General features: G+C 36.4%; 1 protein-coding gene across 3 annotated transcripts in view; it reads right to left on the bottom strand.

Moving 5' to 3' along the window:
- LOC123564337 (uncharacterized) overlaps positions 1-19,992 on the bottom strand; it is a 66,308-nt gene that overhangs the window by 10,561 nt on the left and 35,755 nt on the right. For all 3 annotated transcript variants that reach the window (XM_045357844.2, XM_045357845.2, XM_045357843.2), the window contains 2 exons: positions 6,386-9,330; positions 721-4,824 (listed from right to left, as the gene is read on the bottom strand). In XM_045357844.2, coding sequence (XP_045213779.2) covers positions 721-4,824; positions 6,386-9,236 — 6,955 coding nt within the window. In that variant the 5' untranslated portion in view covers positions 9,237-9,330. The remainder of the gene's footprint in view (positions 1-720; positions 4,825-6,385; positions 9,331-19,992) is intronic.

The following is a 19,992-nucleotide window of genomic DNA, read 5'->3' as shown; positions in this document are numbered from 1 at the left end:
ACCTTGAATATTGACCTTGACCTTTAACTGACAAGCATAGGTCCTGCAAAGCAGCATTGACAAGTTGTCTCATCATGGGGAACATTTGTGTGCAGCACTAAGAAAAGCAATCAATGCATATAAACGTAATGGAGCAGAAAACATTTTCACTTGACCTTCAATAGCTACCTTGACCTTTGACCTACAAACATGTCATGTAAGGCATAATCTACATATTGCCCTCTATACACACACCAAGTTTTATGAACCTAGCTTTAATACTTTTTGAGTTATCGCAAGATCCAAATTTGCGGACAGACAGACGGACAGAGGGCATTTCTATAGCCCCTTAGTACGGAGCTTCATCTATATCAGTATTATATCAACTTTAGCACTGGTCTAAAATTTTTGAAATTTTATTAACCTTGCTCTTTTTTTTTCAAAATTTTGATACTGTGTTCATTATGTTCATTTTTGTTGGGTTTAATATCACATAAACACAATCATAGATCACACGGCAACATTCCAGATTTTCATGGTGAAGAAAGACCACAGGTGCCCCTTAGTGCATTATTTCATGCACCTCAGTAGAACCACAAACCTGCAAGCTAGCTGGATGACTTCAACACATAAAAGAAGCCAGGTTTCAAAACTGACAGAAGAGAGGGTCAAAATCAGCAACCTTTACCTATCAGCTTTGAAGCTCCCTTTTATTAGGCACTATAATATGGGATGACTTACCATCTCCAGAGTTAATGTTGTCCAGATCACATAGTTCTCTATACAGCTTTTTTCTCTTTTCTTCTACTGCTGCTTCTGTCATTAACTGTCCGGCTGTATCTGGTAAATGTTTAAAGAAGATTGCCCTAGGTGGACTGGTCTTCTGTCTTGAAGCTGGTTCCCTAGAATGTGTACTCTGATTTGGTCTTACTGGTTCCTGCACTCCTGGCATTTCAATGGGTGGCAGAGCCACAGTGTAGTTCAAATTTTGTGTTATCACATTACTGGTACTTGCTGATTGCCAAGAAGTCCCCACACAGTCAGCTAAAACAACAGGTATACCTTGTGACTGTGTCACAGAAAGGGGCACACCTGCATAATCACTTGTATTGACAAGTGATTTGGTTTGATACCTTGCATCAACTTGTCCCTGGTTCATTGATGCCGGAGTATTCTGGTTCATCAAGGGTGCCGTCAGTGGATTGAACATTGGTATATTTGCTACATTTTGGGAAGAAAATGGAACCTCCTGCATAACATTTTCAGTATTCAGGTGAGGGTTTTGGTGAACACTGGCAGAACTACAATCTAACTGGTTCATCACATAGTTGTAATTGACAGATTGTTGATAAGCCAGACTTTGCTCTGATGATTTGGCTTGCATAGCATAGTCTATCCCTAGCTGTCCTTGCCATAATGACTGTCTGTTGGGTCTCTCAGGAACTCTAGGCTGGAACTGCTGAGTGTGGTGCACCCCTTGGTTTATCAATGACTGCCTTCCTTGTTTGTTTTTGGTCTGAACACCTTGTGGTAGGAAATGCTCCATTGAATTTTGTAGTTGTGCAACTGGAGAAGTGTTTGTTTGCTTCTGATTAATAGGTTGGAAGTACTGAGCTGAAGTCTCATGTACTTCTTGAATTTTCTGCTGATGCTGGTTAAAATTGGTCGAAGTCGTTTGTGTCTGAGACTGTTGCACTGAATTAAGTTGTGTAACTTGGGCATTACTGATCTCAGTCTGATTCACTAGGGGAAACTGCTGTGCAGAAGTATGATGTAACTCCTTTTTTGATTTCGTTAAACTTGCAGGAACCTTCAAAGTACTTTTGGCCCTCTGTAACCATTCAGTAGTTTTTGTTGCAGACTTTTTTATTGTTTTTGTTGGTGTTAACTCAACTCCACTGGAAATCAATTCTGCATCATCATCATCATCATCATCACCACCATTATCACAACTGCATTTTGTTTCTATCTTTTTCTCATTTTTGTCTTGGTTAATTGGCATCTTTGCTTTTGTCCCTTCGCTATCTTTTAATCCTTCAATATCAACTTCCATCTTCTTTCCCAAGTTTTCTAACTGAGTAGTAAACCTTTTACGGGGTGTACTTTTTTTTGGTTTATCAGGTGACTTAAATGTGCTTTCTGTGTTCTTATTACTTTCTAAAATGTTTTCATTTAATTCAGCACATTCTCTACCAGTTTCTCTTCTAATGTCAACTTTGTTTTTACAGTTACTTGCAATCACAATGTCACTCATTTGACATTTAGAAACATCATATCTTTCCAAATTATTTTTAGTATCCTTTTCACTCAAAAGGTCTTCATTTGCAGCACCATTACAAACCCTTTTGTCAACTTCATTATCATGTTCAAAAACATCTTCAGTGTCTATGTTTCTGAATAATACATTGTCATCACAATAGTTGATTTTAAGGTCAGTTTCAATGTGTTCAACATCAACATGTGAGATCAAACTCTTTTCAGCAGGCTCTTCAATGTCAACATCATTCATAAAACAACAGCCAATCATTTCTATTGGTTCAATATCATCCATGTCAGATTCAGAGCCATCGTGTGTAATTTCCTCTCCTATACCTTTAATTTTATGACTGTCTGTCTCTTTAGCATTAACCGTCTCACTATGTGTAGTTTGGTCAAACTCATTTTCTATATCATTACCATTTTCAGATTTCTCAGCAAATGCACAACTGTAAGTTTTATCATCTTTTAACGTGTGTTGATTTACTTTTTCTTTAGTATCCTGGTCATCATTTTCTGCACCATCTGACATTTTCTCTGCTTTATTACTTGTAGCACAATTTATACCAACAAATTTTGTTATCTTATCAACTTTTCTTTTCTCAACTTTAGCTGTGTGCTTTTCAACTTTCATTTCTTTAACATCTTTTTTTTCATATTCTGTACTATCCAATTTTTCTGGAGATGAATAAATCATTGGAGATTTAATACCACATGACTTTGCATTCTTTTTATTGTTGTTTAGAATACTATCGTTGTTTATGCCTTTACCCACATGCACATTTTCAACAAAATAACTTTTTTCATTTTCACTTACACTATCTATATCACCTAATAATTTCTGAGTTGCGTCACTTGAAAAATCTTTCACCTTACCACCAACAGTTTTTTTCTCATTGTCAGACACTTTTTTACCAACTCTTATTTCTTTATTTGCATGTTTTTCATTCTGCAATATTGGCTTCTTTTTATCAACATGTTTCTGAACCTCATTCTTAAAAACTTCAAGTTTGACTCTGTCTTTCCTAACACTAGTCAACTCATTAATGCATGTGGTATCTTCTGTCCCACTCTTTATACAACCTTTTGGACATTTCACTTCTTCACTTTTCGCTTGATCAAATTCTGAAACATTTGATATATGATCTTTTAAATTTTGTGGTTCCTGTACATTATCAAACTTTTTAAATCCTTCTTCTTGTGTTTCTACACCTGCTAAGACTTTTTGGGTGTTGTCCCCACACAATTTCGTTACCTCAGTATGAATGGTTCTTTTTTCAACTTTTGACACTTTCTTATCAACACTTACTTCTTTATCTGCTTGTATACCTGTTTGTAGACAAGCCAATTTAGGTTTACTTCTTTCACTGTATTTCTTGATTTTTTTCTTAGTAACTTCAAAATGGTCTTTGTCTTTAACATCATATACAGAATTATCTGTTTCAGACCTTGTATGAGCCTCCAAACAACTCATATCTTGGCCATGTTTTGGCTTCTCAGATTTGGAAACATGTGATGCAGAATCTTTCAAAGTTTGCTGCTTGTCTAACTTGTCATCAGTCTTTGACTCAGGATTAGTTTTTTTAGAATTTGATCTATGTCTGTTCGATGTTGTTAATATATTTTTGTCATCTTCTTTAACACTGTTTCTTTCTATGCACTCTTTTAATTCCGACTTATTGTTCTTTGATTTCTTTTCTAAAGTATCTCTTCTAATCTGCTGTTCTTCTTTAACATTTTTGTACTCCTCTGTCCCTTCTGAGCTAACTACATTTTTGTGTTTTTTTATAGTACTTTCTGTTACATTTTCCTCATGTTTTCTCCTTTTTTCATTTGTATTCTTTAGCTTATCATCATGTGTTCTTTTCACAGCAGTTTTAGATTTGTCATCATAGGTTCTTTTTTCATCAGTTCTTTCAGTAGTTTCTTTCATTTTCTCAAAGATGTTATCAACTGGAGACAGCGTAACTTGTGCCTCAGCAAGTTTGGTCTCAGTATTTGGGCTATTATGTGAAATAACCCCTCCAGTATCCTTAGATGCAGCAGTTCTTTTCTCTGTGTTCACTTCCTTCTGCACCACAGGACTAACTTTAGAATATTTTCGCACTGGGGATTGTTTGAATAGGTGTTTAAGACGTTTTGGTGCAGGATTTTTCTGTGGTGAACGTTTTGATGCAGGACTTTTCTGAGGTGATGAATTAATTTTTGGCACTTTAAGTACTTGGCTTTTAACATCATTTTTATCCAGATTACAGAAATGTGAAATTCTTTTTTGGTTTTTGCCAAATAAGCTTCTCTTGGGTCCTGAAGAAGTGTTTTCTTCTGGTGGTACTTTCTCTGTAAGATCTTTGGTATCAATGTTTTCAAATTTATTTTTTGTTTCTGCAAATGAATTTATTTCTTTTTCTTTTACCGGCTCAGTTTCCACTTTGTCTATTTTGGGCATATCTCCTGTGTTAGAGCCAGGTGAAACATGAACTATGTGGCCTGCTGGGTTCCGGGATGGATTGGGTTGGGACAGTCTGCGCTTCTTTTCGGATGGTTTTCCAAGAGGGATAAACACATCACCGCTTGGCCTGTTCATTGTTCCTAAAATCAAGGAAGCCTTCAATATTTAGAAATAATACCATAATAATTTTCAAAGTAAGATGAACTTGACAAAAAATGACTTCTAAGTCGTTCAAATTATCAAGTGTTATACTGAGTGTACTTTTTGTTTACAGTAGGACAACATCTGCAAGGAATAAACACCTCTCAGCATTTTTTTCAACAATAAATGATTACTTTTTTGTAACTGACCAGCTGTCTAATGTCTGACCACTCTGCCTCATAGATAATGTGCTCTAGATGCGAAGGTTTTCAACAAACAAGCTTCAAAATGATAAACACAATAATGCTGAATAATTTCCCTTAAGATGTTGATGAAAATATCTTTCAAAATATCACTGTGACTAACAAGTTTTCTAATCTTTTTGATATTTCAGGGTGAAAATAACACTACTGAGGAATTCAACTTTTAAAGTTGGTGGCTCGAACGTCATAATGTTTCGCGATCTTCATTCTTGTATATTTCTCTAATCCTTACTGCATTTCAAAAACATTTTCTAATGTAACCTGTAATATTTCACAGATATGTACATATTGAACACATTTATCATGTTTATGTTCAGATTAAAATATTTTTCCATCACTTTATTTACATTTCATTAATGCATCTAAATTCTTGATATCATTTAATTCTTCCTGTTGAATTTTCTTATGTTAATTCATTCTGTATACAAACAGGTCCCTTTTTGTGGCTTTTAAACTGCAAGCTACAATGCGAGCTTTAATTCCAACATCATGACTACTTAATTTTAATGAACTTCCTAAATTTCAAATTCAAGGGGTAGATATTGGCATCTGACCAGTCATTGGTATTCAAGCAAGGTAAACATGGGTTTCATGCCCAGTTTGGGGATTCTGTGCAATTTCATTATCACACCACTTCTTTTTTAAATTATTGAGCATTAAGGTAGGCATTGATTACTGCTTGTCAGATATCAATGGTGCAGTTTACAATTATAAAAGGGAGATGAGATGACATAACTAGGCCATGAAGGTACCCTATCACTCATCTGACCTACTTCCTTACCCTAATGACCCCTATCAAATATCACACTGATTTTTTATTAAAAGATTTTTCTCTGTAAACTTTGAAGAAAAATGTAGAAAATGTGGCCTTAAACAGGTTAACCAGATTTCTATGATTTGACCTAGTGACCTAGTTTTTGATCTTGGATGCCCAAGTATCAAACTCACACAAAATTTTACAAATAAAATCTGTCAAAAGATCCTTTTAAAGCATAGAAATTCTGAATGCAACCAAGCAACATAGTAGCAGACTCAGGTTGGCAGAGTGAATTTCTAATGGAATGTGCAAGACCTGTAATGCCCCATAGCACCTGCTTAAGCAGAATTCTATTATAGCTAAAATGAATGTACTTCATAGCCACCATATGGCACTTAAAGACTGCTGTTAAAATAGTTAATAAAATCTGTGAAAGGCAACCATTACACATTCTCAGCTTTACCACGTCTAGGATGTTATAAAAGGAGACACTGCAGTTATAAATACGAAGAGATTATAGAGTGATTCATATTAACTTACCTTTTACAACAGCTGGTGAAGATGATTCACTACCATGGCGCTTTCTTGTGTTTGATTTACTACTTTCCACAACTCCAGAAAGTCTTCTTTCCCTCTGATTAATTGACAGGGGCTCTGTGGGGCTATTTTTCTGTGGAAAACTGCTTTTATCAAATCTTTCTAGCGAAACTAGTAATTTTTTATGTTCCTTATCTCTGAAAGGATCAACATTTTTAGAATTGTTTTTTGCAAACTGTTCATTGCTATCAAACTGTCGCATATCTTCACTTTTATTTTTTTCCTTTGATTTTATTCGTGCTTCAAAACATTTCTTTTTCTCATTTATACTTAAAGTATGGGACCTGGACTGATCTAAATCTGTAGGTGCAGGGCGAGAGCTTTCTTTTCCCTTTTTATCAGAAGACCTGCCTTGTGAACTACTAGATCCATCCAATTTTTTGTTATTTTTGTTTCCATATCTAGTATTTACTAGATCAAATTTTGGCACTTCATTCTGCTGTTCTTTAGCAGACAGACCACCACTGAAATAATAGCTTTTATTTTGTACACTTGATTGTGAGGTATATGGAGGAGGTGACTTTTTCAATTCAGGGCTGAATGCTTGATCCAATGTTTTTTCAATAACAGACTGTAATGTAAACTGTCCTTCATTATGTCTATGTTTTGGTATGTTTTGTTTAACTTCATCAGAACAAGCCTTTGATTGTGAATGATTTCTTTTGTCATGTAGTTTGCTAACACCTGGATTACTTTCTTTCAATGATTCCCTCTTTAAAACTTCTTTACTATTTTGGTCAATAGATTTTTCTACACTCTTACTTCCCGACATTGACTTTTCCTTCTGTTTTTGTTCCTTCATATTTTTGTCAAAAAATGTATCATCTATGAAAGTGTCATGATCAGTACTTTCATTGCTGGAGACTTGTCTTTTGTTTTCTGTCTTCTTCATCACTTCCTTGCCCATATTTGCAGTGTTTCTTTCTTGAAATAATTTAGTGCTTTCTCTATTCATCTGTTTACCTTCACGTGCAGATTTTGTATTTTGATTTTTCAATGCTGATTTTTCCACTTCTTTTTTGCCTTTTGGAATTTTTATTTTTCCATCAAACTTTGACTTTATTCCACTAACTTCATCTTTTGAGCACTTGTCATGTTTACCCTTCTTGCTTTCTGCTAAATTTTCATCCTTATTACTTTCTGTTGATTTTTCACTGGTTTTCCTTTCTTTTCTTCCTTTACACGGAGTTTTATTTATGTTAAGATCTGATTCATTGTGTTTAGATTTGCTTGCTACAAGTGATACAATCTTATCTATCATTTCATTGCCAATACTTTTTGTTTGGAGAAGTGTTTCTTTCAGCTCTTCAACTGTTCCTTTTTTCTTAAGTTCAACTTTTTCTGCCTTTTCATCCTCTGTTGTATTTTTATCATTATCAGTAACTTGAGCATTTAGAAGAGAATCTCTTACAGCTGATTTGTTGTTGCTAGGCATACATTTGGGCTGCTCTTCTTTCAACATTTTAATGGGTTTATTGCATATGTCATTGTTTTTTACATCTTTCATGATATTTGCACTTATAGATCCTTCATCCTTTCTTACTGAATTCATTTCATCTATAATACAACCAGTCTTAATCTGCTCTTCAGTATTTTTCCTAAGATTTGAATGTTCTTTAGTGTAATCTATGCAGCTATCTTTCCTATACGGCCTTCTTTCGCTTGTTGCATGTTTCAATTCTCCACTGGAAGACTTTCTCTTTACATTCCTTTTGGCCTCCTGTTTAGTTGCATCTTTTTGAGTTACATCTTTCACTTCTTGAGATTTATTTGTCATCTCGTCACCTAATGCATTCTTCTCGTGTTCATTTTTAGCTTCACATTCTGTTGTGGCAACAGTGTTTTCATTTGTAGCAATTTGATCACTTATTTCTTTTACTGGTTTTACTTCCTTTGTCTTTTTGCTTTCCATATTGTTGCCAGTTTTATTTTCACCCTCTACCTTGACATTACTGTTTGGTATGCTGATACCAGTTTCTTCCTTGTCCCCTTCACTCTCTGCCTCCTCACTTCGTTGACTGAAGTCATCACTTGATATTGGAGACATCGTCAGATCTCCAATTGTCATTTCAACCTTTGTTTCTGGTTTCTTCCATGTGTAACGACTTCTATCAAAATAACTGCGAGAAGTAGACTGAAAGAAATTTCTCCTGTAAACTGTTCTTTTACTTTTGTGTTCAGATACCCTTTCTGTAATTCTGTTTCTATGTTTTACTTTCCTGTTTTCAGGAGATATTTTCCGTCTGACTGAACCATCTGATGTTGCTGAGGTTACTGAGGTTGATCTTGATGAAGATGATGACTTTGACCTGCTTCTATCTTCCTTTTTCCTGCCTCTTGAAGGAGATCTAGAAGAATGAATTCTTGGACTTCTAGATCGGTAATGTCTTGAACTTCTAGTGTTTGTATAATCTCTTGGACTGTTAGAATGCTTTCTTTGAGAGGAACTCCTTCTGCGATACTCTTCTCTCCTTCTACTATCATGCCTTGACCTGCGCGGTGAACGAGAATGTCTTTGCTCATCTGAACTCCAAGAATCACGACGATCTGTTCCATCTTTTGATATCATGTAATAATCCAAATTATGAGGATCATTATTATTTTCTTTATTACTGTGGTAAGATCTTTGCCTTTGATTATGAGGCATAAAATTTCTATTCTGTCGAACTTGTTCATGCTGGTACTCAGCATATCGATTTCCCTGGTTTTGCTGATAATAGTAATTGTGACGGTGCTGATAACCTGATGGAGAATGATGTCCATTTGTTTGCTGCCTGTAGCTTTGATGATACATCTCATCTTTTTCTAACAGCTCAGTCTCTGCCAGGCCATCAATCCTTTCAACATCCTCCGGCCTTCCACTGAAACTTTTTCTTGCTGTTCTTGTCCTATAAAAATAAAAAATTTCAAATAATATAAACTATTTAAGGCATTGACTTTATACTTGGTAAAAAGGTAGCTGGTGATGATACCTTGTACAAAACACAATAATCGGGTTGGTAGGATTAAAGGTCATAGTCACAAATGGAGCTCAAAGGTCAAATTTGTCCTTCATATTTCGTGTCTGCAGCATAACTGAATACTATGAAATAATTTTAAAACCAGGCCAGCACTTTCTTACAAGAAGTTTTTAAAGTTTTCCTCTCTGCTGCTATGGCAACAAGTAAAGATGATATAGACTTGAAAAGACAGGAAAGAGGACCACCTAAGAAACATTCTTCAGGAGGTGAGGTTTTTTCCCAAAGAAACTGTGGGGGATGGATTACAAATTGACAGAAATGAGTACAACAGAAAAAGAGCTGTCTAATGACAGCATGCTCAACCATTTGAAGCCATTCCGCCTGATACTAGTTTTATACAAAAGCTTTAGCAAACTTTGAAAATGTTGAAAAAAGGGCCATAATTTTGACAAGATAAAAGCATTAGTTATGTGACTTGCCCCGTGATTTCATCTCAATATGCCAAAGAAGTGTGAAATTTGATTTACCATTTGGCCTAATAGTTTTTGAGAAACCTGCATAAAATGCAAAGCTTTAACAAAAATTTCTAATTCTAAAAGGTGCATAATTCTGACAAAATAAAAGTTAAGAGTTTTGTAACTTCCCCAATGAGGTAATCTCAATATGCTGAAGAGGTGTGAAATTTGAAAGCATTTGGTGTAAGGCGTAAAAAAAAATTGTATGTTTCCGGTATCCCAACCTACCCTGAATTTTTGGCCCAACCCTAAATGTTTTTATGGCCTTGGAGAATATTTTTTTCAACTTTTAAACAAAAAGATGCAAAACTGCACTTTTTATGCTTTAAACATAGCCAGTGATGTTAGTAATCAACTTACTGATGCTCTAAAAGCATAACCCCCTTATTTGTAATCATTTTTTGAAAGAAAAAAAAATTTCCGAAAAGTCTCCCTTAATAAAAAAAATTTCCAAAACAAGAGGACCATGATGGTTCTGAATCGCTCACCTATCCCCACAAGACCCAGTGTTGAACTGAGTATGACGTCGTTATTTCTATTATTTGACATAGTGACCTAGTTTTTGAGCACATGTGACCTAGATATCATCAAGATAAAAAATTTTGACCAATTTTCATGAAGATCCATTGAAAAATATGGCCTCTAGAGAGGTCACAAGCTTTTTCTATTATTTGACCTAATGACCTAGTTTTTGAAGGCACGTGACCCACTTTTAAACTTGACCTAGATATCATCAAGATGAACATTCTCACCAATTTTCAAGAAGATCTCGTGAAAAATATGGCCTCTAGAGAGGTCACAAGGTTTTTCTATTTTTCGACCTACTGACCTAGTTTTTGACCGCACATGACCCAGTTACGAACCTGACCTAGATATCATCAAGCTGAATATTCTCACCAGTTTTCATGAAGATCCATTGAGAAATATGGCCTCTAGAGAGGTCACAAGGTTTTTCTATTTTTAGACCTACTGACCTAGTTTTTGACCCCACGTGACCCAGTTTCGAACCTGACCTAGATATCATCAAGGTGAACATTCTGACCAATATTCATGAAGATCTCATGAAAAATATGGCCTCTAGAGAGGTCACAAGGTTTTTCTATTTTTAGATCTACTGACCTAGTTTTTAACCCCACGTGACCCAGTTTCGAACTTGATCTAGATATCATCAAGGTAAACATTCTGACCAATTTTCCTGAAGATCCATTGAAAAATATGGCCTCTAGAGAGGTCACAAGGTTTTTCTATTTTTAGACCTACTGACCTAGTTTTTGACCGCATGTGACCCAGTTTCGAACTTGACCTAGATATCATCAAGGTGAACATTCTGACCAATTTTCATGAAGATCCATTGAGAAATATGGCCTCTAGAGAGGTCACAAGGTTTTTCTATTTTTAGACCTACTGACCTAGTTTTTGATCCAACATGACCCAGTATTGAACTTGACCTAGATATCATTAAGGTGAACATTCTGACCAATATTCATGAAGATCTCATGAAAAATATGGCCTCTAGAGAGGTCACAAGGTTTTTCTATTTTTAGATCTACTGACCTAGTTTTTACCCCCACGTGACCCAGTTTCGAACTTGACCTAGATATCATCAAGGTGAACATTCTGACCAATTTTCATTAAGATCCATTGAGAAATATGGCCTCTAGAGAGGTCAAAAGGTTTTTCTATTTTTAGACCTAATGACCTAGTTTTTGACCCCACCTGACCCAGTTTCGAACTTGACCTAGATATCATCAAGGTGAACATTCTAAACAATATTCATGAAGATCTCATGAAAAATATGGCCTCTAGAGAGGTCACAAGGTTTTTTCTATTTTTAGACCTACTGACCTAGTTTTTGACCCCACGTGACCCAGTTTCGAACTTGACCTAGATATCATCAAGGTGAACATTCTGACCAATTTTCATGAAGATCTTGTGAAATATATGGCCTCTAGAGAGGTCACAAGGTTTTTCTATTTTTAGACCTACTGACCTAGTTTTTGACGGCACGTGACCCAGTTTCGAACTTGACCTAGATATCATCAAGGTGAACATTCTGACCAACTTTCATAAAGATCCCATGAAAAATGTGACCTCTAGAGTGGTCACAAGCAAAAGTTTACGGACGCACGGACGGACGACGGACGACGGACGCCGCGCGATCACAAAAGCTCACCTTGTCACTTTGTGACAGGTGAGCTAAAAACAATTTTCCGACCTACCTACCCTAATTTTTTTGAGCATGTTACCGGAAACAAAGAATTTTCTTTTTTAGGCCTAACAGTTTTTGACAAACCTGATTAAATGCAAAACTTTGACCAAAATTAGTTACACGTGTAAGGTGCACAATTTTGACTAAATAAAAGCAAGATTTTGTAACTTTCCCTGTAACGTCATCTGATGTTGAAGTTTGAAAGCATTTGACCTGGTTGTTAAAAAACCTGCTTATATGCACACCTTTTGTGATGTAGACACAACATCTATGAATAGGTGACAACAAAACACTACTCTTTGAAAAATTTTAAACAGTAGAGCTAAAAATGTTCAATTCTTTTTTAACCTTTTTTGTGAGTGTAATGGGTCGGGGAATGGTGTAAAATGGGCAATAACTCCAGTGTCACAAAGACAGCTGATTATCAAACCTAGCTGAAATAGTATGCCCACTAACATTTTTTACTAAGTTTTGTGATCTTTAGATAAGAACTACTCAAGTTAGAGAGTGGACATTATCATTAATATCACAGGGTTTGATCCCTGGCCGCGTCATACCAAAGACGTGAAAAATTGGTACTAGTAGCTTCCTCGCTTGGCACACAACAATAAGAGGGTAGTGCTAGGACTGGTCAGCCCAGAGTCAGTATATGTCAGTATAATGTGACTTGAAGGGATGTCATGTCATGTGTCTACGGCATAATATTCCAGTGAGGCATAAATCTGGCACGATTTCTTGTTTCTTGTTTCAATACGGGATTTGTTTCAGCTCAGAGATCCGTAACAACATATAAACTTCTCTGAGGCAGAAACTTTTTAGCTAAAATCTGACCAGCTGTTTAGGAGGAGATGTTGTATGATTTTTCTGTTATTATCTCTGGTGACCCGTATATGCAACAAAGCTGAACCATTTGAATAATTTCTGAAGAGGGCCTCCTTAGGAGCATCCAGGCCAAGTTTCATCAACTTCCACCAATTGGTTTCAGAGAAGATGTTGTGCACAGACGGACCGATGCCAGGTGAAGCCAGACAATGAGCAATTACAATAGCTCACCCAGAGCACTGTCAAATATATTTAGTAATAACACTGATAGATGTAAAATTTATCAACTAAAAATAGAAGCGACAAAATCCATGGAAAATTTCTGCAAGTGCATCACATGGCTAATAGTGCGGAACAACTAATAAGTTTGAAATAAACCTATTTAGTAATAATTAAGACAGAGTAAAGAGACACAACTTGAACCTGAAATTCCAAATAAAGTGTGTGTGTGTGTGTGTGCAGGGAGCATAATTCATAACAAATTGGTGTCAGAGCTATGGACTTCTAGTAATATGATGCTGGAGATGATGTGGAACAACCATTTCAAGTTTAAATCAAATCCATTTGGTATTAACAGAGATATGGTGAAATATCATCAAACTTTAACTAAAACTAGGGGTGCTTTTGAAAACAGCCATCTCCCACAACTGCCTAATCATCTGAATAGTAAGTCTGTCTTTATATACTGTTTACATGTTGGAGTAAGCAGCCTATTGGTAATTCACATATTGGAGTAACCGGCCTATCGGTAATTATGTTTAAGGGCCATAATTCCGAAGTGCCTGGGCCAATTTGGCTAGTTATCAAACTTGGCCGAGGACTTAAATTATTGGCAAACACATTCTGTTCAAGTTTGATGAAGATCGGATGAGAAATGTTAGAGTGCGGACAAGGTTTGGGACAAACAGACTGATAGACTGACACACACACACAGAGGAGTAAATCAATATGTCTCTCACACCACTGTGTGGTGGGAGACATAATTTTAAGTAAAAAGGGGACACAATTCATTAAATATTTGTACCTGAGTTATGGACCTTGTGCCATATGATGAGGACAGTGATGTGGAAGAACTATATTAAAACTGAATCAAATTCATTTCGTAAAACAAAGATATAGTGAAAATGCATCAAAATTAACCTGAAATTCTAAGTAAACAAGAGCTGTCTCCATAGGATGACACATGCCCCCGATGGCACTTTGAATGAATAGTTATGGCCAATGTTAGAGTTTAGGACCTTTGACCTACGGACCTGGGTCTTGCGCGTGACATGTCGTCTTACTGTGGTACACATCCATGCCCAATATTTTTAAAATCCAAGCATGAATGACAAAGATATGGACCGGACACGTCCATCAATGCACTATGCTGAAATATGACCTTTAACGTCTAAGTGTGACCTTGACCTTTGAGCTACGGACCTGGGTCTTGCGCACGACACGTCGTCTTACTGTGGTACACATTTATGCCAAGTTATTTAAAAATCCATCCATGGATGTGTAACCAGGCTATAAAATCAGCCAAATTCTTTCATAAAATTTTAATGATAAATTAAAATTTTATTATTTTAATTTCAAATCTTGTGAATTTAAGTAAAAATTATTCAAAATTGATTTTTCTATTTTGTAACATTATTTGCTTGGACATGTGTTACTTAACTTATTATTTTCCTGCTTAAACATGTCAGAAATTTTTACTTTATCACTTTCTAAACACTTTTGATTATAAAACAGATTTTGCTTTTAGCACTTTGCATTAGGTGCTTTTGTTAACAAACACCTTGGCTTCCTTGGCTGATTAAGTGTGAAGCCCAGGCATGTTCTTAAGTAAACTTCTAAATTCTTAAGTAAATGATTTCACCTTTTTGTTACAATAATTTTCATTGGTTTAAATATAAAATTACTTTTAAATTTTTTATTGGCTAATATGGTTACCCTGGAGATTGTCCTTGGAAACATAAAATTTGTTTTCCAACTAAAATCAGTCTTCTTTGTAATTTCGAACAAGCAACATCGCTAAACTAAATTGACAGTATAGAATACAATTTCGGTGCTTGTCTTGGATGTGTTTATCTTTAACTGTATTTTGAACATAGAACTTTGATAACATTTGGAATACTGGACTATACTAAAATATTGAAATAACATTACATAAACTACACATTGGTGTCCATCATAAAATAAAAGAATTAATTACTGAACTGAAACATGGAGTTTATCATTTGTGCAACCATACAGGGCAATGACCCCACTCCAAAATATCTGTTGACTGATCGGTCTTCGGTGGTCAGTTACCACTTGAGCATAATTTCCCCCCACAACTATTTGGAGCTGCCGAACCGACGGTCACAGATTTGTGGTGAGAGAATCCGAAGTACGATCATTACATATGAGAAATGGACTAACTTTGAAGAAGAATTACAACAACTTGTGAAAGTGCTATTGTGGACTTGAATGTCAAAATCAGAAGAAAACAAAAAGTGCTGAAAGTAAACTCGGGATCAAAATGCTAATAAAATAAACTGCAACAGACAACCCTAGAATTGTTAATGTAATTGAGGGATCAGAGCTAATTAAAGCAGATATTTCATAAACACTAAAAACAAACCACCATAACCTAAAATTAGGAACCTACTGAAGTCAGGGACTGACCGCATTTGAGCTGTTACTTGAAGAGAAGAGCCGTCATCCAGAAGAAGACCAGAAGAAGCCAGAAAACAACAGATATGATTGATAAACATCAAGACAATTGAAAATTCTTAAAGTGCTATATTTTGGTAAGTGAAATTTCAACATTTAGTGCTATATTGTTTCTCGTGTATTTGAAACAGTTGTTGTTAACCAATTGATTTGTTACTTTATTCTATTCAGAACAGCTTTTGCACAATTTCATCTACTTTTGTTGTATTTTCATGGTAGATAGTAGAAAATTTGAACACATTTAATCAAAGTTTTTCATTAAATTGTTGTTTCCAAGCTATATTCACAAATTTTCAGTAAATTTATTTAATAATCTCAACTTTGAGTACACATTTTTGCAAGTGCTGGAAAAATTCTATTATTTTGTACAGTTTCGAACTTGATTACAAGTTTTACAATTAAACTTAAATGTTTAAAGCAAACTTAACCTAAAGTTGAGTATTTTCACTTACCATTATTTCAACTAGTTTAACAATTATAACTTATTTCACTAGACTAAGTAAATTTTTGTAAAGATATATATTTTTTCCATTGTATTAGTATTTAGACTTTTAAGTGCTCTAGATAAAATGGCTTCTTATAAGGCTCCTTGGCAGTGCTCTAAACAACCTGTGCTAACATTACCAATGATTGTGAGGTCAAACCCACTATTTCTTTAGTTTCTTCTCTAGACCAAAACTGTAGGGCTTTTATTCAAATCCATTCAAAACGGTACCAAACACTCTTTGATTCCGTGCTGGTATTTCTTGTATTAGTGAACATATTGTCAAGAAATTTTCTAAAGACCCTCAGTATGACCCTGCCCAAATTGCTCATATTTATGGTGTATGTGGTGAGATCCATTCAGTGCTAGGAACTATCAATCTTTCTTTTCTTATTGATGGTTTCCCCCCTTTCAACACACTTTCCATGTCTTCTCGACACTTCATGAACCAGTCATTCTTGGAAGAGATTTTATGAAGAAAGAAGGATTCCAGCTGAATTTCCAATCTAACAGTATAACAATTAACAAGGAAAACACTAACCAAATCACTATCTCTTAATTTCACCAGATCTTGCTAAAACTGATTTTGGTAAAACCCTAACATCGCATGTTATACCTCCACACTCAGAATTTAAATCCTTCCCTTAAAGACTAACAAATTTAAGGATGGTGAGATTGTGCTGTGTGAGCCGCCACAGAATCTAGTAAAAGATGAACTGGCAGGAGGCAAATGTCTTTCTACAGTTGTGGATGGGAAAATACAGTACCGTCTCATGAATCCAACTGCTCTTCCCGTCTTTCTAAAATCTAATGCTAGAGTTTCTGTTCTTTCTGAAATTAACTGTGCTAATGTAACACAAGTTACTGATCTTCCTACTTCTGAAAATTCTGAAGCTCCCGCATCTGTCAATTCTATTCACACCGACACACTAACTGATGAGCACTATATTGAAATTGCAGAAGATCTTGGAATCAACCTTAATGACTCTGATCTCACCTCTGACCAGAAGAGAAGACTCTTAATATTCACTGGTAAAAACAGAAAGTCTTTTGCAAAGGACTTCTCTGAATTAGGTCTCACAAATCTATTCTCCCACAGAATTGAAACCGGAAATGCTAAGCCCATTAAGAAAGCTCCCTACAGACAAAGTCCTGATATGCGCCGTGAAACTGAGCGGCAGGTTTCAAAGAAATGCTTGACCATGGTTTCATTGAAGAGTCTGATTCGCCATGGAATAGCCCTGTGGTGCTTGTTAAGAAAAAGAATGGCGAATATCGCTTTACTATAGATTACCGCGATTTGAATAAGACCACGGAACCATTGTCTTTTCCAATTCCCCATATATCTGACGTCTTTGATACCATTGCTGATGCTAAGGCTGAAATTTTCTCTGTTCTTGACCTTAAGAGTGGTTTTTGGCAAGTACCACTTGATCCAGAAACTGCTCACAAGGCCGCTTTTGTCACTCATCAATCTGTTTACACTTGGACTCGTTTACCTTTTGGCTTAATGAACTCTCCTATCACCTTTCAAAATCTAAGTGCAAAGTTCTGAAACATCTTAACTGGAAAATTGCTCTTGTTTACATCGACGACATTCTTGTCTTTTCTCACAACTTTGAAGAACACCTCGATCACTTATCTCAAGTCTTTTCTAATCTAAGCTCAGCAAATCTTACTCTTCAGCCGGCAAAATGCAAATTTGCAACCGTGAGATTGAATATCTCGGGCATGTCATCTCAAAACATGGTATCAAAGTCAACCCAGATAAAACAAAAGCCATTGACGAGTACCCACCCCCCAAAAATGTGAAACAAGTCAAATCTTTTCTTGGTATGACTTCGTACTACAGGAAATTTATTAAATCATATGCCAAAATTGCAAATCCCCTATCAGCACTTCTTAAAAAGGACTCTAAATTCAAATGGACACCTGAATGTGAAAATGCATTTAAGACTTTAAAGAAAGCTCTTTCTTCTCCGCCTATTCTAGCCTTCCCTAGATTTGATAGACCATTTATTCTAGCAACAGACAGTTCTGATCATTCCATTGGTTACGTATTGTCACAATTGGATGATAATGGTCTTGAACATCCTATTTCATACGGCGGAAGAACACTACATGGCCATGAGTTAAGATGGCACATCACAGATAAGGAGGGGTTGGCACTGGTAGAAGCTGTGAAACATTTCAGACCCTACCTTGCCAACAACTTCTTTACAGTGTACACAGATAACGTTTCTGTGAAGTGGTTGAAGCACATTAAGAACTGCCAAGGACGTCTCGGTAGATGGGCTCTGACACTTCAGGGCTACAACTTCGAGATTGTTCACAAGGCTTCTAGTGCTAACGGAAATGCAGATGGACTCTCGCGTCGCCTCTACCATGAAGCAAATGAAAAAAGTGGCAAGGAACAAAGTGACCCAAGTGAACTGGTCTGTACGGTCTCCGACACCAAGTCTAGAGAACTAGCAGCTGTGACACTTGTTTACAGTCACGACAATGTTCCCACTCCATCTGTAGCTCCAGCCACTGCCTGCACTGAGACAGCACCAAACAAAGAAGACTCCCAAAAAGAACAGTACATGGAAGACCCTATTACACAAAACATGGACCTGATATTTCTACAAAGGGATGATGAATTTTACAGAAACATTTTCAATTATAAATTAAAACAGGAACTCCCAGACGAACCTAAGAAAGCAAAACAGGTAGTAGCTGAGGCAGAACAGTATGAACTTTCTGAACATGGTGTTTTACTACATTTATAACACCTAGGACCAAAGGCATCCCAAAGGACCAGAAACTTATGACACAGGTGTGTGTCCCATTTATTCTGCGTGATGATGTTTTGAAATCATATCACGACAGCCCTAGCCGGTGGCATGCACCAGGGATTTGAGCGCACATATGCTGCACTCAGACAAAAATATTATTGGCCCACCATGTTCAGTGACTGCCAAAAATATATACAGTCATGTAACCAATGTCAGCAGGTGAAGAGGGACATACATGGCAAACCACCACCCCTTCAACCTATGCCTGTTGTTGACCTTTTTCATAGATGGCACATTGACATTTTAGGAGGCCTTCCAACAACAAAGGACAAATACAAATATGTACTTCTTGTAGTGGATAGCTACTCTAAATGGTGCGAAGCTTTTCCACTTCGCACACAAGAGGCTACTGAAGTGGCAGCCATTCTCTTCAAAGAGGTCATATGCCGCTATGGAGCCCCTAATGTCCTTGTGTCTGACAGAGGTCAGCAGTTCCTTTCGCAGCTTGTCAAGGCACTCTGTGAACTTTTCCAAATTACACGGTTCTACACAAGTTCTTACAGACCATTACTTAATGGATCTGTGGAGCGAATGAACAGTGTAATCCTTCAGTCTCTTCGCCTTTACTGTAAGGGACAGCAGGATGATTGGCCAGAACTTCTCCTTCAATTATGATGGCATATCGCATGACTCCTGCTACCCAATCAACTCAACACTCTCCTTTCTTCTTACTTTTCGGCCGTGAGATGCGTCTGCCTATAGACACAGCCCTCACTCCCAAAACTACTCTTTCTGCTTCTTTCAAGACTCATCTTTCCCAGATTCTGCATAACCTTGACATTGCCAGGAAAATAGCTGCAGAAAACATTAAACTTGCACAGGACAAGTATAAGGAACAATATGACAAAAGGTCTCAAGAACCCAAATACAGGCCAGCTGACAGAGTATGGTTATTTTGCACAAAGGTTCCTCCAGGTATGGCCCCTAAATTGCATAAGAAATGGGTTGGACCATATTACATTGTGTTTAATGGTCCACACAATACATACAAGCTGAGGCGCTGTAGTGATAACAAGGAAGTCA

This window comes from Mercenaria mercenaria, chromosome 2 (genome assembly GCF_021730395.1).
Source record: "Mercenaria mercenaria strain notata chromosome 2, MADL_Memer_1, whole genome shotgun sequence".
NCBI lineage: Eukaryota > Metazoa > Mollusca > Bivalvia > Venerida > Veneridae > Mercenaria > Mercenaria mercenaria.
Note: the sequence above shows the minus strand (reverse complement) of the source record. Positions and strands in the feature narration are given on the sequence as shown.